Source organism: Crotalus tigris, unplaced genomic scaffold (assembly GCF_016545835.1).
Source record: "Crotalus tigris isolate CLP2741 ecotype Arizona unplaced genomic scaffold, ASM1654583v1 scf7180000021169.355214, whole genome shotgun sequence".
Taxonomy (NCBI): domain Eukaryota; kingdom Metazoa; phylum Chordata; class Lepidosauria; order Squamata; family Viperidae; genus Crotalus; species Crotalus tigris.
The window spans coordinates 122,957-146,417 of record NW_024098380.1 but is presented as its reverse complement, the minus strand read 5'-3'; the positions used below and the strand labels follow the sequence as shown (position 1 = coordinate 146,417).

Genomic DNA, 23,461 nt, shown 5'->3' with positions numbered 1-23,461 from the left:
AGTCAGCTCCTGGTCTTGTTTTTACTGACTGTATAGAGCTTCTCCATCTTTGGCTGCAGAGTACATAGTCAATCTGATTTCTATGTTGACCGTCTGGTGATGTCCATGTGTAGAGCCGTCTCTTGGGTTGTTGGAAAAGAGTGTTTGTTATGACCATCGTATTCTCTTGACAAAATTCTATTAGCCTGTGCCCTGCTTCATTTTGTTCTCCAAGGCCAAACTTGCCTGTTATTCCGGTTATCTTTTGGCTTCCTACCTTAGCATTCCAATCCCCCATGATGATAAGGACATCATTTTTTGGTGTTAATTCTATAAGGTGCTGTAGGGCTTCATAGAACCGGTCAATTTCATCCTCTTCAGCACCAGTGGTTGGGGCATAGATTTGGACTACTGTGATATTGAATGGTTTGCCTTGGATTCGAATTGAGATCATTCTGTCATTTTGGGGATTGTATCCCAGTATTGCTTTTCCTATTCTTTTATTGACTATGAAGGCTACTCCATTTCTTCTGAGGGATTTTTGCCCACAGTAGTATACCTGATGGTCATCTGAGTTGAATTCACCCATTCCTGTCCATTTTAGTTCGCTGATTCCTAAGATGTCGATGTTCATTCTTGTCATCTCTTTTTTGACTACGTCTAGCTTGCCTTGATTCATGGATCTTACATTCCAGGTTCCTATGGAGAAAAAATCTTTACAGCATCGGACTTTCCTTTCACCACCAGATATATCCACAGCTGAGCGTCCTTTCGGCTTTGGCCCAGTCGCTTCATTCTTTCTGGCGCTACTAGTACTAGCCCTCTGCTCTTCCCCAGTAGCATATTGGACACCTTCCGACCTGAGGGGCTCATCTTCCAGTGTCATATCTTTTTGCCTTTTAGTACTGTCCATGGGGTTTTCATGGCAAAGATACTGGAGTGGTTTGCCATTTCCTTCTCCAGTGGATCACATTTTGTCAGAACTCTCTGCTATAACCTGTCCGTCTTGGGTGGCCCTGCACGGCATAGCTTATAGCTTCATTGAGTTATGCAAGCCCCTTCGCCACGACAAGGCAGTAATCCATAAAGGCGAGATAGGGATAGAATGATGAAAATAAAGACAGACAGAGATAAATAGATGTGGATGGATAGGTACGTAGGTACCTAATAGATACATTGATACGGATAGAGAGATTGAAATAAAAAGATGGGATAAATAGACATGGATGGATGGATGGGTAAATGGAGAAATAGGGATAGATCAAAATAGAGATAAATAGAGATGGATGGATGGAGGAAGGGTAGATAATGGATAAATAGAAGGATAGAGAGATAAAAATAAAGACAGATGGAGATAAATAGAGTTGGATGGATGGAGGAAGGGTAGATAATGGATAAATAGATAGGGATAGAGAGATAAAAATAAAAGACGGAGATAAATAGATATGGATGGGTAAATAATGGATAAATAGAAGGATAGAGAGATAAAAATAAAGACAGACGGAGATAAATAGAGATGGATGGATGGAGGAAGGGTAGATAATGGATAAATAGATCAAAATAAAGACAGATGGAGATAAATAGAGATGAATGGATGGATGGGTAGATAACGGATAAATAGGGATAGAGAGATAAAAATAAAGACAGACGGAGATATGGATGGAGGAAGGGTAAATAATGGATAAATAGATAGGGATAGAGATCAAAATAAAGACAGACGGAGATAAAAGATGGATGGATGGATGAGTACATAATGCATAAATAGAGGGATAGAGAAATCAAAATAAAGACATGGAGATAGATATGGATGGATGGATGGAGGAAGGGTAGATAATGGATAAATAGATAGGGATAGAGAGATAAAAATAGATGGAAATAAATAGATATGGATGGATGGAGGAAGGGTAAATAATGGATAAATAGATAGGGATAGAGATCAAAATAAAGATGGAGATAAATAGAGAGGGATGGATGGATGGGTAGATAATGGATAAATAGGGATAGATCGAAATAAAGACACGGAGATAAATAGAGATGGGTAGGTGGGTAGGTAATAGATCGATAGGGATAGAGATCAAAATAAAGACAGACGGAGATAAATCGAGATGGATGGATGGATGGATAGGTAGGTGGGTAGATAATAGATAGGGATAGATCGAAATAAAGAGACGGGGGAGACCAATAGAGATGGATGGATGGATGGATAACGGTGAAACGGCTAAGGACCGAGAGATCAAAATAAAGACGGAGATGAACCGGATCAAAACTCCTGTAACCCATGTCTCGCTTAGCAGCGGGAACTTTGAGCTCTCTCATGGTCATAAGTCGAGGATTACCTGCCCCGTCACTGTCTCTCTCTCTTCTCCCCACTCCACACCTCCCCCCCCCCCAGCAATCGGACGACGAGTGTGTCCTGGATCTTGAGCTGATCGCCGACCTGATCCTTCAGATCGATGCCCACGGAGAACCAGGTGGGTGGGAGTCCCTCTGTCTCTTCCCCCCCCCCCACGTGCCGCTCAAGCTCGTTGGGTTGGCCGTAGAAGTGGATCCAACCGGGTTTTGCGGGGGGGGCGGGGTGGAGGCTCGCTTTGCTTTGGGGTGGGGGAATGAACCGATGACGGAACCAGGCCCTTTTGTGACAGGCGGACTTCAACTCCCAGAATGCCTCATTCGGCCATTTTGATGAACCTGGGGGCTTGAATCCAGACTCTCAGGGGTCTTCAAACTTGGCCCTTTTCTGACTGGTGGACTTCAACTCCCAGAATGCCTCAGTCGGCCATTTTGATGAAACTGCAGGCTTGGATCCAGACTCTCAGGGGTCTTCAAACTTGGCCCCTTTGATGACTGGTGGACTTCAACTCCCAGAATGCCCCAGTCGGCCATTTTGATGAACTGTGGCCTTGGATCCAGACTCTCAGGGGTCTTCAAACTTGGCCCCTTTGATGACTGGTGGACTTCAACTCCCAGAATGCCCTAGTCGGCCATTTTGATGAACTGTGGCCTTGGATCCAGACTCTCAGGGGTCTTCAAACTTGGCCCCTTTGATGACTGGTGGACTTCAACTCCCAGAATGCCTCAGTCGGCCATTTTGATGAACCTGGGGGCTCGGATCCAGACTCTCAGGGGTCTTCAAACTTGGCCCCTTTGATGACTGGTGGACTTCAACTCCCAGAATGCCTCAGTCGGCCATTTTGATGAAACTGCGGCCTTGGATCCAGACTCTCAGGGGCCTTCCAACTTGGCCCTTTTCTGACTGGTGGACTTCAACTCCCAGAATGCCTCAGTCGGCCATTTTGATGAAACTGCGGCCTTGGATCCAGACTCTCAGGGGCCTTCCAACTTGGCCCTTTTCTGACTGGTGGACTTCAACTCCCAGAATCCCTCAATCAGCCATTTTGATGAAGCTGTGGGCTTGGATCCAGACTCTCAGGGGCCTTCCAACTTGGCCTCTTTGATGACTGGTGGACTTCAACTCCCAGAATGCCTCAGCCTGGATGCTTTAAGACGGGGTTTTCCAACATGGCCCTTTCCTGACTGGCAGACTTCAACTCCCATGATTCCTCAGTCAGCCATTTTGATAAACCGGCGGGCTTGGATTTCCTCCCTCCCTCCCTCTCTTTTTCTTCCTTCGTCCCTCTTTTCCTTCCTGTCTCACTCTCTCCCCTCTTTTTTTCCTTCCTCCCTCCCTCCCTCTTTCCCTCCTTCCCCTCTTTTTTCCTTTTCCCTCTCTTCCTCCCCTCTTTTTCTTCCTCCCTTCCTTTCTTCCTGTCTCCCTCCCTCCCCTCTTTTTTCCTTCCTTCCTTCCTCTCTCCCTCCTTCCCCTCTTTTTTCCTTTTCCCTCTCTCCCTCCCTCCCCTCTTTTTCTTCCTTCCTCCCTTCCTTTCTTCCTGTCTCCCTCCCCTCTTTTCCTCCCTCTTTCCTCCCTCCCTTCCCCCTTTTACTTCCTTCATCCCTTTTTTCCTTCCTTCCTTCCTGTCTCCCTCCCTCCCCTCTTTTTTTCCTTCCTGCCTCTCTCCCTCCCCACTTTTCCTTCCTTTCTTCCTGTCTCCCTCCCCTCTTTTTTCCTTCTTTTCCTTCCTCCCTCCCTCCCTCCCTCCCCTTTTTCTTCCTTCATACCTCTTTTCCTTCCTGCCTGCCTCCCTCCTCCCTCTTTTTTTCCTCCCTTCTTCCCCCTCTGGTCATTCCTTCCTCCCTCCCTTCTTTTCCTCCCGCCCTCTTTGGGGCAGCACCCTCAAATACAGGAAGACTGCTTCTCACCTCCCGTCTCTCCCCCCCCCCCCAAATCCCACTTTTATGAAACGGGACATCCCCTCTTTTTTTCCCTCTCTCTCTCTCTCCTTGCAGGCGGCATCCTCTGTTTCCTTCCCGGCTGGCAGGAGATTAAAGGGGTCCAGCAGCGTCTCTTGGAAATCCTCGGGTCCCACAACAGCCGATACCTTATCTTACCAGGTGAAAATAATACGCGCTCTGGCGGGAAACGGTTTTGGCCGTTCTATCCAGAAACGGGCGTTTCTTTTTCCGGTCGAAAAGTTGGCGAGCGCCACGACGCCTATCCGGAAACGGGCTTTTTTTCCGGTCGAAACGGCAAGCGCCACGACGCCTATCCGGAAACGGGCGTTTTTTTTCCGGTCGAAAAGTTGGCGAGCGCCACGACGCCTATCCGGAAACGGGCTTTTTTTTTTCCAGTCGAAACGGCGAGCGCCACGACGCCTATCCGGAAATGGGCGTTTCTTTTTCCGGTCGAAAAGTTGGCAAATGTCACGACGCCTATCCGGAAACAGGCGTTTTTGTTTTCCAGTCAAAACGTTGGTGAGCACCACGACGCCTATCTGGAAAAGGGCGTTTTTGGGGGGGTCGAAAAGTTGGCAAATGTCACGACGCGTATCCGGAAACGGGCGGGTTTTTTTTTTCGGTCGAAACGTTGGCGAGCACCATGACGCCTATCTGGAAATGGGCGTTTCTTTTTCCGGTTGAAAAGTTGGCAAATGTCACGACGCCTATCCGGAAACGGGCGTTGTTTTTTTTCCGGTTGAAACGTTGGCCAGCGCCACGATGCCTATCTGGAAATAGGTGTTTCTTTTTCCGGTTGAAAAGTTGGCGAATGTCACGGCGCCTATCTGGAAACGGGCATTTTTTTTTCCGGTCGAAACGTTGGCAAGCGCCACGACGCCTATCTGGAAACGGGCGGTTTTTTTCCGGTCGAAAAGTTGGCAAATGTCACGACGCCTATAGGGAAACGGGTGTTTTTTTTCCGGTCGAAAAGTTGGCAAATGTCACGACGCCTATCCGGAAACGGGCGTTTGTTTTTTTTTTCTGGTCGAAACGTTGGCGAGCGCCACGACGCCTATCCGGAAACGGGTGTGTTTTTTTTCCCGTGGTCGAAATGGCGAGCGCCACGACGCCGGTCCGGAGAAGGTGGGGGAAGAGGAGAAGCCGAAAAGCTGAGATTTGCCTTCTTCTTCCGCTTCCCCTCCCACCCCACCCCCGTTTAGTCCATTCCAACATCCCCATGATGGACCAGCAGAGCATCTTCCCCCGACCCCCCGCCGGGGTCCGGAAAATCGTCCTGGCCACCAACATCGCCGAAACCTCCATCACCATCAACGACATCGTCCACGTGGTGGACAGCGGGACCCACAAGGAGGAGCGCTACGATCTGAAGACCAAGGTTTGGGCCTGAAGAACCGGGGTTAAGGATGCGGGGGGCGGGCTCCTTCTCCGGGTGGCTTCCCGGCTTTTTTCGGAGAGTCCCGGGGGGTGGGGGAGAGAGGGCCGACTAGCTTGCTTCCTCCTGCTTGTGACATCTCCGGTTAGGGTTAGGATGAGGGTTAGGGTTAAGTTTAAAGTTAGGTTTGGGGTTAGATTTAAAGGTACGGGTTGGGGCTAGGGTGAACATTAGGGCTGGAGTTAAGCCAGGGTTAGGATTTGGTTTAAGGTTAGGGTTAGAGTTAGGACTAAGGTTAGGGTTAGGGTTGGGGTTAGAGTTAGGACTAGGGTTAGGTTTCAGGTTAGAGTTAGGACTAGGGTTAGGATAGGTTTCAGGTTAGGGTTAGGATTAGGGTTAGAGAAAAGACTAAGGTTAGGGTTAGTGTTAAGGTTAGGATTAAGGTTAGAGTTAGGGTTAAGGTTAGGGATAGGTTTACGGTTAGGGTTAGAGTTAGGACTAGGGTTAGGTTAGGTTTAAGGTTAGGGATAGGTTTAAGGTTAGAGTTAGGACTAGGGTTAGGTTAGGTTTAAGGTTAGGGATAGGTTTAAGGTTAGAGTTAGGACTAGGGTTAGGTTAGGTTTAAGGTTAGGGTTAGGATTAGGGTTAGAGAAAAGACTAAGGTTAGGTTTAAGGTTAGAGTTAGGACTAGAGTTAGGATTAGGTTTAAGGTTAGGGTTAGGATTAGGGTTAGAGAAAAGACTACGGTTAGGGTTAGGTTTAAGGTTAGGGTTAAGGTTAGGGTTGGGTTTAAGGTTAGGGTTAGTTAAGACTAGGGTTAGGGTTTAAGGTTAGAGTTAGATTTCAGGTTAGGATTAGGATTAGAGATAAGAGTAGGGTTAGGTTTAAGGTTAGAGTTAGGACTAGGGTTACGGTTTAAGGTTAGAGTTAGATTTCAGGTTAGGATTAGGGTTAGAGATAAGAGTAAGGTTAGGTTTAGGTTTAAGGTTAGGATTAGTGTTTGGGTTAGGTTTAAAGTTAAGATTAGGTTTAAGGTTAGGGTTAGGATTAGGGTTTAGGACAGTGGTTCTCAACCTTTCTAATGCCGCGACCCCATAATACAGTTCCCCATGTTGTGGTGACCCCCAACCACGTATACATCACCGGGTGCCAGGGGCGTGGCCAAAGAAAAGGGGGGGGGGAAATGGCAGACAGCCTTGTTTGGCGACCCTCGTAAAATGGTCGTTCGACCCCAAATGGGGTCCCGACCCACAGGTTGAGAACCACTGGTTTAGGACTAGGGTTAGGGTTAGAGATAAGAGTAAGGATAGGGTTAGGTTTAAGGTTAGGGTTAGAGTTAGGTTTCAGGTTAGGGTTAAGTTTAAGATTACGGTTAAGACTAGGGTTAGGGTCAGAGTTAGGACTAGGGTTAGAGTTAGGTTTCAGCTGAAATGTTAGGGTTAGAGATAAGACTAAGGTTAGGGTTAGGTTTAAGGTTAGGGTTAGGATTAGGACTAGGGTGAGGGTTAGGGTTATGAATTAGGGCTGAGGCCAGGACTTAACCTTAGGGTTCGAACTAGGCCTAGGGCTTCGGTTAAGGTTATGCATTAGGACTGGGGCTAGGGTTAGGTTTAAGCTTAGGGTTAGGGTTAATGCGATGGCTAGGGTTAGGTTTACGGGTTAGGATTCCGTTTAAGGCCCAAAAGGTGCTTGATTGTCTGAAGCCAACCCCGGAAACAAACGCTCACTCCGAATAAAGCGGGAAGGGACCCGGGAGGTCTTCTAGTCCAACCCCCTGCTCGAGCGGGAGACAGATATCCCGTCTCTTCCTTTAAAAAAAAAAAAAACAACCCTTCCAGCGATGGAGCACTCATCCCGTCTGGTGGCCAGCAGTTCCTCTGGTTAACCGTCCTCGCTTCTTCCTTCGTTCCGGGTCGATTTTGTTTTCCCTCCGTCTTCCCCTTCGCCCAGGTTTCGTGCTTGGAGACCGTCTGGGTGTCCAAGTCGAACGTCATCCAACGTCGCGGCCGAGCCGGACGCTGCCAGTCGGGCTTCGCCTACCACCTCTTCCCGCGCAGCCGTCTGGACCGCATGCCCACCTACCAGGTGCCCGAGATCCTACGCACGCCGCTGGAGAACCTGGTGGTACAAACCAAGATCCACCAGCCGGAGAAGACGGTGAGCTGTCGGCCGAGACCGCGGAACGGGGGAATGGCGCAGGAGGGGGATGGGGGGGGGGTTTCTGATCTTTTAGAGTCGCTCAACGCCAGGCGTTACCTTACTAGCGCCGGCTCGAAGCACGAAAGCCTGAACGGGATTATAGGCAGACAAGAGGTGGGAGGGACCCGGGAGGTCATCTAGTCTGACCCTCTTGCTCAAGCAGGAGACCCTCACAGAAGACTAAGAGTTGGAAGAGACCCTGGGAGGTCATCCAGGCCAACCCCCCTGCTCAGGCAGACCCTGACAGAATCGTGTGGGAAGGGACCTCGGAGGTCATCTAGACCGACCCTTTGCTCAAACAGGAGACCCTGACAGAATCGTGTTGGAAGGGACCTCGGAGGTCATCTAGACCGACCCCCTGCTCAAGCAGGAGACCCTTACAGAATCATATTGGAAGGGATCTCGGAGGTCATCTAGCCCGACCCTTTGCTCAAGCAGGAGACCCTGACAGAATCATATTGGAAGGGATCTCGGAGGTCATCTAGCCCGACCCCCTGCTGAAGCAGGAGACCCTTACAGAATAATATTGGAAGGGATCTCGGAGGTCATCTAGCCCAACCCCTGCTCAAACAGGAGACCCTGACAGAATCGTGTGGGAAGGGATCTCGGAGGTCATCTAGCCCAACCCCCTGCTCAAGCAGGAGACCCTGACAGAATCATATTGGAAGGGACCTCGGAGGTCATCTAGCCCGACCCCCTTCTCAAGCAGGAGACCCTGACAGAATCGTGTTGGAAGGGATCTTGGAGGTCATCTAGCCCAACCCCCTGCTTAAGCAGGAGACAGAGAATCATAGGACGACAGAGTTGGAAGGGACCTCGGAGGTCATCCAGTCCAACCCCCTGCTCAAGCAGGAGACCCTTACAGAATCATGGAATCACAGAATTGGAAGATCATCTAGTCCAGGGCTGTACCACTTTTAGGCTATGGCAATATTCGAGTACCACCTAGCAAGGTGTCAAAAACTTGATGACCCCAAAAATAACCTGTTCAAAGTGGCAATTGCACTGAAATGACTTAATGACCATTTTTCACACGTAACGACCATTGCAGCGTGCCCAGGCTCACGTGATTTATATTTGGATGCTTGGCAGCCGATTCATATTTATGATGGTCACAGTGTCCCAGGGTCATGGGATCCCCTTCTGCAACCTTTTTGACAAGCAAAGCCAATGGCAGAGCTGCTGGTGGCCAAGTGCTAAGGCGGGACTTCCTTCCCTCCCTCCCTCTTTTTCATGCCCCCCCCATATTTTCTCTCTTCCATATATTCATCAAACAAGGAAAAGCCTCCAGAGACTGAAAAGACAAGCTGCTGAGTGAACGAACTTAAAAAGGCGCATTCCCCTTTAAGAATTAGCTGCTGGCTAGAAAGGAAAGTTAAGGAGGGCAGCCGGCACTTAAGCAAGGGGGGAAAAAAATGTAGTAAGTATTGGCTGCCGGCTAAGGCAGCCTCCCCAAATGGTTCCATTCCTAAGTAAAGGAATGCTGCAGGCAAAATCCATTCAGGAGAAAAATACATCAAAATCCCTTGCAGCAAAACTTACAGCTGACAATGGCAGAGCAATAGAAGCTAACAGGAGACATCGGCCAAATAGAAATTGCCAAACACTCCTTAAGAGCAGAACGCCCACGTTGCACAAACCCCAGCACTTCAAAGTCACAAAAGCACGTAAGGATCCTTCCACTCTCCCATCTCCCTCCCTCCGTGTCTCACCTCCAGCTGATGCTACCTTTTTTCATTCCTCGTGGAGGGCAGCCCCTCGCCTGCTGCATTTCCTGCCTGTTTGTTGCTGCCAGCACAGGGGCTGCCACAGAAATTGTAGATCGGCTCATGGCTGGCCTGCTTGATCTCTCCTCTCCCCCCTTCACCCTCCTCTTTCCGTTCAGCTAGAGCTGACTCCACCTCCTCCCAAGGCTGCTGCTTTTTTTTCCTCTCTCCCTCTCCGCCCAAACTGCCTCCTTTTATAGCCTCTCCTGTCTCCACCCCCCCTCCTCCTCCTTTCTCATGCAGAAGGGTGAGCCTGGGGCCTTTGCCTCGCCCCAGCCACTCTGCAGCTCCAGAGGACTCTCTCACAGTAAGTCTTTGCCCGTGCTGGCTCTTTCCCTCCCCCACTACACATGGCTAGGCAAGGCTGCGGACCACCTGCCACTTGTTAACGGACCACAAGTGGTACGCGTGCCACCGGTTGAAAAGCCCTGATCCAGTCTGTAAGGAGACCCTTACAGAATCATGGGATGACATCCGGTGGAGGTTGCCCCATCCCTGGAGGCTCTTCAAAAGATGCTGGACAGCCGCTCGTCTGAAATGGTCTCCTGCTTGAGCAGAAGGTGGGACTGGATGACCTCCGAGGTCGCTTCCAGCTCTGCTCTGAAGGGAATTGAATTGCCCCTGGTTTTTTGACTCGCAGGCCGTCGAGTTCCTCTCCAAAGCCCTGGACAGCCCCGACATCAAAGCGGTGGACGAGGCCGTCATCCTACTGCAGGAGATCGGTGAGTTCTGGGGTTCAAACGGCCGACGGGTGTCTGTTTTCTTCCCGCCTCTCCGTTCGCTCACGCCGAGTCTCTTCCAGGCGTGCTGGACCACCGAGAGGCTTTGACCACGCTGGGCAAGCGCCTGGCCCAGATCTCCACTGACCCCCGGCTGGCCAAGGCCATCGTGCTGGCGTCCATCTATCGCTGCATCCAGCCGCTCCTCCTCATCGTCTCCTGCCTCACCCGGGACCCCTTCAGCAGTAGCCTGCAGAACCGTACGGAGGTGGACAAGGTGAGGACCCCACAGGCTTCTTGTCTCGGGTGAGGCCGGCGACCGAATTGGATGCGTTTCCCCCACCATCCTGCAGTTGAACTACAACAGGGTCCCCAATCCGTGGGTCACAACCCACTACCTCCTACCGGCCACCAGGTCGAGCGCGAGGCTGGCTGATGTGCCCAGGTGCGCAGAGCCCCACTTCGTGTTCGCCGCTTCGCTCGCGCGAGTGTCGCCGCAAGCTTGAGAGACATTTGTGGCGCCACTTGTGTGAGCGTCCTGGGCGTTCGCAGCCCCGCTTGCACGAGCATCACAAACGATTGTGCCCCCACTCACGGGACCATCGTGGATGTTTGGGACCCTACTTACACGAGCATCGTAGCTGTTCATGGTCTCACTCGTACGATAGGAGTGTCACGGGTGTTTGCGGCACCATTTGTGCGAGCGTCGTGGATGTTCGTGTCCCAACTCACGCGAGCGTTGCCACATCACGGGCATTTGCAATCCCACTCGTACGAGTGTCACCGCGACCTTCATTGGTGTTTGTAGCTCCACTAGCACAAGCTAGTGTTCACGGCCCCCACTCGTGCGAGTTTCCATGAGTGTCGTGCGTTTGTGGCCCCAGTCGCTTGAGCATCATCACTAGTATCACGGATGTTTCTGGCCCCAGTCGCGGGACTGTCGCAGATGTTTGTGTCCCCACTCGCGCAAGCGTTGTGGGCGTTCACGGCCCCTCTCGCATGAGCATCGCCACGGGTGTCCTGGGCATTCACGGCCCCATTCATACGAGTATCGCCACAACTATCGTGGGCATTTGTGATCCTTCTAGAACAAGTTATGGGTGCTCATGGGCCCCTTATCGCAAGCATTGCCACGGATTTCACAGGCGTTTGCAGCCCCCCTCCTGCGAGGGTAACTGTGACCGTCATACGCACTTGTGATCACTGTGGGCGTCAGTCAGTCCCAAAAGGTTGGACTAGAAGACCTCCGAGATCCCTTTATTCTGTCTTTTCTTGCAACGGTTCCCCCCTTAGGCCAAGGCCATCCTGAGTCGAGAAAGTGGTAGCGACCACCTGGCGTTCGTGCGGGCTGTGGCGGGCTGGGAAGACATCCTCCGGCGCAGAGACAGCCGCGCGCGCGATGACTACCTGCAGGATTACTCGCTCTACGCCCCGAGTTTGCGCTTTATCAACGGTAAGCAGCACGATCCTCGGAGCGGCATCACCGCCCCTCCGTCTGTTCTCCTTTTTTCCCCGTTTTGTAAGCTTCCCTTTTATCATTTTAAATTCATTTTTAATAACAACGATCTAACCACGTTAACTAACGAATGTCTCGTTTATTCACTGTCTCGCCCGATCCGTTGTAATCTACCGGAAGTCGCTTTCCTTAAGGTGGGAGGCTGTATAAATTTGATTACTTAATAAATACAGCTGACCCTCATTTATCTTGGGAAAAAGAACAGAGGGGGAGAGAGAGAGAGAGAGAGAGAGAGAGAGAGAGAGAGAGAGAGAGAGAGAAGCAATTCTTAAGGAGGCGGACAAAAGTGACTTACGACAAGTCCTCGCCCTTACGACCGTCGTGTCATCAAAATCTGGCTAGAGCTAATCCTCGGCTTCATGACCAAAATTGAGCCCCACGTTTCCGCTGCTAAGCAAGACAGTTGTTCGGGGGGGTTGCCCCATTTTACGACCTTTCTTGCCCCCGTCATTAAGTGAGTCACTGGTGGTTAAATTAGTCCCACGGTTGCTATGTGAATCCGACTTGCCCCGTTGATTTCAGAAAGTCGACGAGGATCACAATGTCCCCCAGGACCCTGCAACCGTCGTAAATATGAGTCGGTTGCCAAGCATCTGAATTTTATTTACAATGGACCCGGGACACTGTGATCGTCATAAATACGAGTCAGTTTCCAAGCGTCTGAATGTTGATCAATGGGACCCCGGGATGCTGCGACCGTTGTAAATACGAGTCGGTTGCCAAGCGTCTGGATTTTGAGCATGGGATTCTGGGCATGCTAGCACACTCGTCAGTCTGGATTTTGATCATGGGATTCTGGGCATGCTAGCACACTCGTCAGTCTGGATTTTGATCATAGGATTCTGGGCACGCTAGCACACTCGTTAGTGTGAAAAAACGGTCCGAAAAACCGGTTGAGGGCCGTTCCAACTTTGAACGGTCACTAAGCAAACGGTTGTTATTCGAGGACTTCCCCTTGTCTTTGGCAACCAGCCTGCATTGATGATAAGGCTCGCTGGGGAATTCTGGGAGTTGAAGTCCACTCTCTCTGCCCCTCCCGCAGGCCTGGTGAAGCAGTTTTCCGAAAACCTCTACGAAGCCTACCTGGTTCCGACGCCTTCGGATTGCCTCTTGCCGTCCTCGGTGTGCAACCAGTACAGCGAGGAGGAGGAACTGGTGAAGGGAGTCCTGATGGCCGGGCTGTACCCCAACCTCATCCAGGTGTGTGTGTGTGTGTGTGTGTGAAAGAGAGAGAGAGGCTGTGGGACACTTCTGGGCCTCTTGGCGCTCTCTGAGCTGGGTGGTTTCCTTGCAGACGTTTCATGACCCAACTAGGGAACGTCATCAGTGCGAGAAGCGGTGGGGGGGGTTTCCTTATTTTTCTGTTCTAGTGGCTTGCCCTATGAGTTAGGGACCCCGAATGTGAACGCTCCCTGTCGGTTCTCATCCCTATCTCTGCCTGCCAGAGAGTCCAGCACCTGGCTTTCCACCTCAGTGGGAGATGCGGTATCTAACAAGCCGCCTTAGGAGCTCCCAAGGAATGTTGGGAAATAGGGATGGGAGGAGTTCTTTTTATCAATCAGAAGAGAGCTGGAAGGGGCCTCGGAGGTCATCTAGTCCAACCCCCTGCTCCAGCAGGAGACCCTATCCCAGTGAGGGCGAACCTTTTAAAGAGACCGAGTGCCCAAACCGCGACCCCAAACCCACTGATTTATCGCTGGGTGCCGGGCGGGCGTGGCCCACTGGGTGGGCGTGGCCGACTGGAGAGATGTGGCCAGGGTGGGCGTGGTCACCTTGATGTTGCTCACGGGGAGGGTTCGGGGAGATCCAGGGGGTCTCTGGCAGTTGGGGCAGCGGGCGGGAGGCTCGTCCTGCGGGGTGAGGCGAGGCGAGGCAGGGCACCATCGGCCCCCGCGCACGGAGGCCAGCGAGCGCATGGGGGCCGACAGTGTCCGTAAGCAGCCACAGCCTGCCGGCCTTTCGAGCAGTGCATTCGGGCGCCGCAGCCCGCCACCAGCAGTTCAGAGACGCCGCCTCTGAGCTGGACAGATGGCGGACAGCTGAAGAGACGATGCAGTGGGTCGTGCCCGGGAAAAGGAGAGCATGCGAGGCCAGGAGGGTTGCGACAGGGGGGAGGGAAACCAGCCATGTTGGGATGCATCCGGCCACGTGGGACCTGGGCGAGTTCGCGGGCGGCTAGTTGAAGAGGGACAGTTGCCATCTCCGGGGTGTGGCGCACGTGCCCACAGAGAGGGCTCCGAGTGCCGCCTCTGGCACGCGTGCCATAGGCTCGCCACCACTGCCCTATACCGTTTCAGACAAGTGGCTGTCCATTTTCTCTTCTTAAAAACCTCCAGCGATGATGAAGCACTACGACTTCCTGTGGCAAGCTGTTCCACTGGTTAATTGTCCTCACTGTCAGGAAGCTTCTCCATGATTCCAGGTTGCTCCTCTCCTTGATCGGTTTCCCTCCGTTGCTTCTTGTCCTGCCTTCTGGTGCTTTGGAGAATAGGTGGACCCTCTTCCTTCCTTCCTTCCTTCCTTCCTTCCTTCCTTCCTTCCTTCCTTCCTTCCTTCCTTCCTTCCTTCCTTCCTTCCTTCCTTCCTTCCTTCCTTCCTTCCATCCATCCATCCATCCATCCACCCTTTCTTCCATCCTTCCCACTCCTTTTCCTCTCCTTCCTTCCTTCCTTCGTTCCTTCCAATCTTCCAACCATCCATCCATCCCTTCTTCCATCCTTCCCACTCCTTTTCCTCTCCTTCCTTCCTTCCTTCCTTCCAATCTTCCATCCATCCAGCCATCCCTTCTTCCATCCTTCCTATCCCCCTTCCTTCCTTCCTTCCTGTCTCGTTTCCTTCTTCCTGTCTTCCCTCCCTCTCTCCATCCCTCCCTTGTATCCATCTATCCTACTCTTTTTCCTGCCTTCCTGCCTTATAGGCCTGCAAGAGACCTTGGAGGTCATCTAGTCCATCCCCCTGCTCAAGCAGGAGACCCTATAGCATATCAGACCAGTGACTGTCCAGTCTCTTCTTAGAAACCGCCAGTGTTCATGCACCCACAACTCCCCGTGACAAGCCGTTTCACTGGTTCATTGTCCTCACTGTCAGGAAATGTCTCCGTAATGCCAGGTTGCTTCTCCCGTTGATTAGTTCCCGCGGAAGACAGCTGTCAGTATCGTATTATTGAACCGCCGTCACTCTATGTTCTTTTTTTTTCCTCGCAGGTCCGGCAAGGGAAAGTGACCAGACAGGGCAAGTTCAAACCGAACAGCTATACCTACCGGACCAAAGCGGGGACCGTCCTTTTGCACAAATCCACCATCAACAGGTAGCAGAGCCGGTCCCTCCCGGGGCGCCAATTGGTTCGCTGCATAGGCATGAGCCGACGCATGCGATATCCCTCGCTTTCTCCTCCGCAGGGAGTCCTCCAAGCTGTACAGCCGTTGGCTGACCTACTTCATGGCGGTCAAGTCCAACGGCGGCGTCTTCGTGCGCGACTCCTCGCAAGTACATCCGCTGGCGGTGCTGCTGATGACCGATACGGATGTCTACGTGCGGGGTGAGGAATCGGATTCCCTGTCTCTTGGCTAATGTCCCGCGCTGTTGCCTAGAACAGAGCGTCCCAACCTTTTGGGGGTTTGTGGCCCAGAGCATGTGGGGGACGGGGGTTAAGAAGGGATTGTTTTGTGGAGAGGGGGGTTGAACACATGTGCTCACACGGGCATGAACACCCATTGCTCACGTGAGCGAGGCCATGAACGCTTGCGGCGACGCTCAGGAAACTGGAACCACAAACACTCGCTACAGTCACAACGACGCTCGTGAAAATGGGGCCACAAATGCCCGTGACGCTCACGTCAACGCGTCGGCAAGTTGGGGCTGTGCGTGCATGCGCATACGTCCGCATTGGCGAGCCTTTCACGCAGCCCAGTGGCCAATATGTTGGGAACCGCTGGCCTCACCCCTCCCCGTCACAGACAGTTGATTCTCTCCCTTCTCTGTCCCCCAAAGAATGTTCCTCGGTCTTTCCTACCTACAGGTACTCCTCCACTTACAACAGTTTGTTTACTGACTGAAGTTACAAATGGTACTGAAAAAAAACGTGACTTGTGACTGTTTTTCACCCTCAACAACCGTTGGTCACGAGATCAAAATTTAGACGCTTGGCAAATGGCGAACATTTACGACGGTCGCACTGTCCCGGGGTCACGTGATCCCCTTTTGGGATCTTTGACAGGGAAGCTGGATTCATTGTAACCACCATTTGACTCACTTCACCGCAGTGATGTGCTTAATAACTGGCAAGAACGGTCATAAAACGGGGCAAAGCTCGCTTAACAAACGTCTCGAACTAGCAACGGGAATTTTGGGCTGTGGCGTATGTCAAGGACTACCTTTACGTTCCATTAGACAAGGTTCACGCTTTGCAGGCTCCCACCAGCTGCCCATGTGTGTCAGAAAGTGCTTTTGCTAAGTCAGTTTTGCCCCATTTTACGACCTTCCCGCGTTTTTTAAGTGAATCACTGCGGTTGTCAAGTTAGTAACACGGTGGTGAAGTGATCCCCCGTTGACGTTGCTTGTTAGAAGGACGCGAAAAGGGATCGCGTGACCTCCGGCACACTGCAACCGTCATAAATGTGAGTCGTTTGCCAAGCGTTTGAATTTGAATCACATAATCCTGGGACATTCCGACCGTCACAAATACAAGTCGGTTGCCAAGTGTCTGAAGTTAGATTACGTCATCCTGCAACCGTCATAAATGTGAGTCAGTTGCCAAGCGTTTGAATCACATAATCCTGGGACATTCCGACCGTCATAAATACGAGTCAGCAACCGTAAATACGAGTCGGCAACAAGTGTCTGAATTTTGATCCCGGGACATTGCGACCGTCATAAATACGAGTCGGTTGCCAAGCGTCTGAATTTTGATCCCGGGACACTGCGACCGTCATAAATACGAGTCGGTTGCCAAGCATCTGAAGTTTGATCACATGATCCTGGGGATGCTGCATCGGTTGTAAGTGTGAAAAACGGTCCTAAATCCCTTTTTCCAGTTCCGTTCTAACTTGGGACGGTCGCTAAAAGAGCTGTCGTACGTCGATACGTTTTTTAACAAAAAAAATCAATTAATGTACCATATATGCCGGCGTATAAGACGACTTCCGGAAGCGCTAAACTTGGCACCAAAGACGGGGGTTGTCTTATATGCCGAGTCGTCTTATACGCCGTAAATACTGGTAGTTTCCGGCGTATAAGACGACGTTCTAGGAATGCAGCTCGGCGATAAAGACGGGGGTCGTCTTATACGCCGGGTCGCCTAATACGCCGGCATATACGATGTAAGAATTGTCCTCAAGCCGCTTCACCTCTCTGTCCTTTCTTCCCAAGACGACGGCTGGCGGGCCACCATTTCCTTGGTCGACAGTGACCTGCTGGTGCTGGAAGGCGACTCGTACACCATACGGCTCCTTCGCGACTTCCGGGTGGCGCTCTCCCGGATGGTGGAGACCTGCCTCTGTTACGAGATGGCGGCCATTCCCGGAGACCTCCACCACCAACACAGCCAGCTCTTGGACATCCTGGTGGATCTCCTAAAGGGCCCATCGGCCAACTTTGGCACCTAGGATTCTGGACCTGGGGACTTGTAATTTGTACAAAGATGTTGAGATATGTTTATTTAAATAAAGTTCTATTTATCCCTTGTGACGCCGCTCTCATCCCAGAAGGTTCCCGGGGCTCGGCTCGCCGATGGTTGGCGCCACATCACCGTGGTTGGAGAGGCAGTGCCCCCCCGTATCTTCCTGCAAGGCGGTCGCACGCCCGGAGACCTCCGAGGACTGTGTGACAGATGCTCGGTCGCACATCCGGAGACTTCCGAGGACATTGCGGCGAATGATCCTGGTTTACCCCTGTGCGTGCACCTCGCCGCGCCGACCTCGCGCCCGAGGACGGATTGTGTCCGCTCGTTCGAGAACGGGCAGCTGGCAGCGCCCTCAAGGCGCTTGAGATGGCGAGGCGAGCCGAACGTCGGGACACGAGATCGAGGGGGATCGTTCCTCCCCCACCCCCACATTGTCAGAGGATAGGTTTACGGCAGCATTCGGAAGACGATCATGCTCCTGCTTGATTCGGGGGGGGGGAGATGTTTCGTATTTTGTTCCCCAAATTTCTCGTCCTGGTGAGGAAGCCTCAGCTCGCGCCAGGATTGTGCAAGCAGGAGAAACTCGGTGGCGTCGCTGCGCCTGGGGTCATAACTAGCTTTCTGGAAGTGGTTATGTTTCCCCAGGAACCGAGTTCCAGTTCAGTGCCCTGGAAGCCCCCTCCTCTGAAAATAAGGGTGTGAGGTTACTTAGCATTCTCGCGAGCCTGTTACCCTGGTTCTCGCGAGTCCTCTTGCATGCCCATTCCTCGGCTTCCTTGAGCCCACCAGGCCTCACATCCGGGATGCACGGCGCCCATATCTCCCGAGGGTGACCCCTGCACTACATGGCAGATGTGTGACAACAGAAACATGGCTGTGAATTGAATAAGTTCGGACTACACTGCCTCAATTGGGACAACCCCCTTAGTGAGGGAGGGTAGAAAAAGGAGCTTGATCTCTCGTCGGTCTTCAGAAACTGCCTCATTCTCTCGTCCAGAACGAGGCTGGCTGCCCTGTTATCCTTGATGCCGCCATCCTGGCTTGGGCGTCTAACCATGATTTCCATGCAAATCTGGCGGAGAGGGGGAGGTTGGGAAAATAGGAGGAGGACCCCATCTCCCAGCACCTCTGCTCCCCCTCTCCTCCTGCCTTGCACACCCGATTTCGGACTCGAATCGGCAACCGTTTCAGGCGAAGCGGCACTCCACCGTTTGAACCGGGACTCCCTTTGGAGCCCCAAGGGCTGCTGGGAATATCCTCAAACGTACCTGTGACTCTTGATGCTCGGATAGGCCAGTGCTTGTTATTTGTCCTGCACCCTTTTTACGACCTAGATTAAAGCTAATAAATGGGGATTAAAAAAAAAAAATCACCCGCTGGCTCGGCTCTTGTGTTGGGTGTGTTTGTCTCGTGTATGTGTATGTGTGTGTGTGTTTTCTAACACACAAGCCCATCTTATTTATTTGTTTTCCACCCTCAAATAGATGGCACGGAGAAGATGTAAAGCGTCCTGAGGTTTTAAGATTCTCCCCGAGAAACAGTCGGTAAAGGCACTCCTCGATTTACGGCATACGATTTGCCACCTCAAATTCAGACCCCAATTTCCATCATAAGTGGGAAGTGGAGTCAGACCCGACTTTACCACCCTTTTTACGGCGGTCCTTCAGCGAATCACTGCCGTCGTGAAGCGAGTCCAGTCATTAAGCCAATCAATATAGTTGTTCAGTGACTCCGGATATTTCTGGCTCAAAATTCACACAAAAGGTCACAACTTGGAATTGTGTGACCCCAAGGGCTGCAGTCGTCTTAAATGCTAGCCGGTAGCCCGGTGCCCAAATTGTGATCGCTGAAGATGTTGCGATGGTCACGTAGACACATGTTGTGAGTCGTAAGTCATGGACCATCTGTATGTATTACATTGGATTGGAATAGTATGTCAAGAATTTGTAACTTTCCCGCTTTGAATAATTAGCGGGGATTTTGTGACAGTTTTTCCGGCTTGCTTTGACAAGTGGGAGAGGCATCAAATCTCACAAATACATGGTTGTCCTTGACCCCAATTTCGGTTATTAAAAAGTGAAACATTAACTGAACATTGCCCCATTTTACGACCTTTCTTGCAGTGACTCACTTCAATTCTCAAGTTAGTAACAATGATTGTTAAATGAATCCGGGTTCCCATGTCCCAGGGTCACGTGAGCAACCGTCATAACTACGAGGCGGTTGCCAAGCGTCTGAATTTTGGTCACATGAGCCTGGGACGCTGCGACCATCATAAATAACAAGTCGATTGCGACGCATCTGGATTTTGATCACAACCTCGGGACGCTGCGACCGTCGTCAATACGAGTCGGTTGCCAAGTGTCTGAATTTTGATCACGACCTCGGGACGCTGCGACCGTCGTAAATACGAGTCAGTTGACAAGAGTCTGAATTTTGATCATGTAACCCCGGGATGCTGCGACCATCATAAATAACGAGTCGATTGCGAAGCGTCTGGATCTTGGTCACAACCTCGGGGCGCTGCGACCGTTGTAAATACGAGTCGGTTGCCAAGTGTCTGAATTTTGATCATGACCTCGGGACGCTGCGACCGTCCTAAATATGAGTCAGTTGACAAGTGTCTGAATTTTGATCATGTAACCCCGGGACGCTGCGACCGTCATCAATACGAGTCGGTTGCCGAGCGTCTGAATTTTGATCACATGACCCCAGGACGCCACAGCCATCATAAATACGAGTCTAGTCTAGCACTAGTCCTCGGCTTACAAAAATTCGTTTAGCGACAGTGCTTATCCTGAGTTTATCACTGCTCTGGTTCTGGTTTCCCCTGCTGTTGCCACTGAGGGTCCTGGTTGCAAAAGGCCATCGAGACTGGGCATGCTAGAGAGTCCGCTTCTCTATCGATTTGTCTCTTTGATACAGGGGTCTCCAACCTGCGGGCTGCGGCGCAAGTGTCGTGGGCATTCGGGGCCCCGCTTGCTTGAGCGCCGTGGGAATTCGGCGTCCCCGCTTGAAGTGTCACGGGGACTCGCCGCCCTACTCGTACAAGTGCCGGGAACCTGGTGCGAATGTCACCGCTGCTCTCGGTCTCACTTGCGTGCCTGCCCCTTGCCCCCTCTGGGCCGCCAATCCCGAAAGGTTGGGGAACTCGGCTTTAAAGAAGCGCTTCTCCACCATAGCCCTTGGAAGCTGTGCGGACTTCGACTCCCAGAATTCCCCAGCCAGCATGGAATTCTGGGAGTCTGAAAAGGTGCAAAGATTGAGAAAGACGGCTTCGAACTCTCTGAGCTGACGGCCCTCGGCAGCTTTCAAAGCTTCCCCATGCATCTGGCAGAGAGACGGCAGTAGAGTCCTGCAACCAGGGCAGGGGTTGGACTAGATGACCCCTGGCTTCCTTCCGGCTCTTTAAGATTCCAGGCTAAGTCCTTCATGCCAGGCATGTATAAGTATAGAATTCACAACAGAGTGGGGAAATCCCTGATTCAGGAGCCAGCAATCTTCTATCAGTTGCTCCGTTGATGAAACAAAATATTAAATCTATTAACCTAATTAATCAATATTGCTCATTAACAAAAGAATCTGCATATATGAATAGTAGCTGGATTTTGTACATGTTCGTTACTCACAGTGCTGTGGAAACTGCGTTCTTCGACCTTTGCAACTTTAAGACAGGTGGACTTCAACTCCCAGAATTCCCCAGCCAGCGTCAAATTCTGGGAGTTGAAGTCTACACAATAACCATAATAGAGTTGGAAGGGACCTTAGAGGTCTTCTAGTCCAACCCCCTGCTTAGGTAGGAAACTCTTAACGCATGCTGGCTGGGCAATTCTGGGAGTTGAAATCCAAACATCTCAATGGACGCTGACTGGGGGATTCTGGGAATTGAAGTCCATAGATCTTAATGTATGCTGGCTGGGGAATTCTGGGAATTGAAGTCCACCCCTCTTAAAGCATGCTGGCTGGGGAATTCTGGGAGTTGAAGTCCACAGATCTTAACGGATGCTGGCTGGGGGATTCTGGGAGTGGAAGTCCTACACTCTTAAAGAATGCTGGCTGGGGAATTCTGGGAGTTGAAGTCCACACATCTTAATGTATGCTAGCTGGGGAATTCTGGGAGTTGAAGTCCACGTGTCTTAAAAATTGTCAAGGTTGAGAAACCCTGTCTAGTAGGGTGTTGAGTTGGGAAGTTGTTAAACGTGTGCAAACACCGTTATGCACACAGAAAGCAAACTGCGAGAGTCTTTTTGATTAAAAAAAAAACAGTTTAGAGACAATAAATTTTGGTCAACTTTTGTTCGGAACCCATTTTTTTCCCTATTTGTCTGGAACAAAAGAAAAACCTTAACTCTGTCACCCGTTGAAAATTATACCACAGGTCGTCCTCGACTTAACGGTGGCAATTCGGCCCCAAATTTAGCGGTCATTAAAGGGGGCTTCGCCCCATTTCGCTATCGTTCTTCCAATCATGGAATCGCTGCGGGTGTGAAGTTAGTCACACAGCTGTGCACAGATGTATAGCCGATGAACGGATGTAGATGGAGGATTGGATGGATAGAGGGAGAGAGGGAGGGAAGGGGGAAATGATTGACGGAGGGATTATGGAGTGAATAGATACATAATAAGATATAAATGGATATAATAGATACATAGATATATATGTAGATGGATGGATAAATAGATGATTAGGTGATATGCTAGATAGATGATAGATTGACATGATAGGTAAGAGATGATAGAATGAAGATATAGATTGATAAGATAGCTAGCTTGATTGATTAATGATATAGATGAGATAGATATGAGATAGATAGATAGATAGATAGATAGATAGATAGATAGATAGATAGACAGACAGTAGATAGAAGATAAAGACAGACAAATTAGACAATAGATGGATTAGATAGAGATAGATAGATACAGATGATAGATTATAAGATATAGAGATGATATAGATGATATAAGATATAGATAGAGATAGATGAGAGATTATATGAGATGATATAGACAGATATAGAGATAGATGATATACAGATGATATAGACAGAAAAATTAGACAATAGATGGATTAGATAGATAGATAGATAGATAGATAGATAGATAGATAGATAGATAGATAGATAATAAATTAGACAACAGATAGAGAGATAGATGATAATGATATAGACAATTAGACAACGGATAGATATAAGATAGATAGATAGATAGATATAGATAGATAGATAAATATAGACAGACAGACATAGATGATAAATTAGACAACAGATGTTGATAGAGATAGAGATAGATAGATGATATCAATATAGACAGATAAATTATTAGACAATAGATGAATTAGATAGATAGATAGATAGATAGATAGATAGATAGATAGATAGATAGATAGATAGAGATAGATGATATAGATCAATGGTTCTCAACCTTTTTAATGCCGTGACCCCAACCGGTCAGAAGTCGAGGACTACTCAACCGGTCGTAAGTCGAGGACTACTCAACTGGTGCAGCACCATTTGCAGAATGGGACTTTTGGCGGGCTCAGCAGGGCAAAGACAGCCTGGACAATTCCTATTGGCTTTTGAAAGCAAATAGAATTAGACTCTATTCAAGAGAGAGTATTCTATTGGCTTTCAAAAGCCAATAGAATAAAAGGGAGTAGCACAGCTAAGGAAAAGGGGGAAAAAATGGCGGACTGTGTTGTTTGGCGACCGTGAAATGGTCATTCGACCCCAAATGGGGTCCCGACCCACAGGTTGAGAACCACTGACATAGATGATAAATTAGACAACAGACAGAGATAGATATAGATAATATACAAACAACAGATATAGATATACATATATAGACAGACAGACAGATGATAAATTAGACAACAGATGTAGATATAGAGATATAGATAGATACAGACATAGACAGACAGATAGATGATAAATTAGACAACAGATGTAGAGATAGATAGATAGATAGATAGATAGATAGATAGATAGATAGATAGATATA

The 23,461-nt window shown here is 50.2% G+C and overlaps 1 protein-coding gene across 3 annotated transcripts in view; it reads left to right on the top strand.

Annotated features, from left to right (window-relative positions):
- The window catches only part of DHX30 (DExH-box helicase 30), a 49,804-nt gene extending 30,971 nt beyond the window's left edge, over positions 1-18,833 (top strand). For 2 of the 3 annotated variants that reach the window (XM_039369569.1, XM_039369568.1), the window contains exons 10-20: positions 2,372-2,450; positions 4,324-4,428; positions 5,472-5,647; positions 7,595-7,801; positions 10,250-10,331; positions 10,412-10,605; positions 11,622-11,781; positions 12,887-13,044; positions 15,048-15,151; positions 15,243-15,382; positions 17,212-17,447. In XM_039369569.1, coding sequence (XP_039225503.1) covers positions 2,372-2,450; positions 4,324-4,428; positions 5,472-5,647; positions 7,595-7,801; positions 10,250-10,331; positions 10,412-10,605; positions 11,622-11,781; positions 12,887-13,044; positions 15,048-15,151; positions 15,243-15,382; positions 17,212-17,447 — 1,641 coding nt within the window. Of the gene's footprint in view, positions 1-2,371; positions 2,451-4,323; positions 4,429-5,471; positions 5,648-7,594; positions 7,802-10,249; positions 10,332-10,411; positions 10,606-11,621; positions 11,782-12,886; positions 13,045-15,047; positions 15,152-15,242; positions 15,383-17,211 lie in introns of all 3 variants that reach the window. The other variant, XM_039369567.1, reaches the window with a different exon arrangement.
- The last annotated feature ends 4,628 nt before the right edge of the window (positions 18,834-23,461 follow it).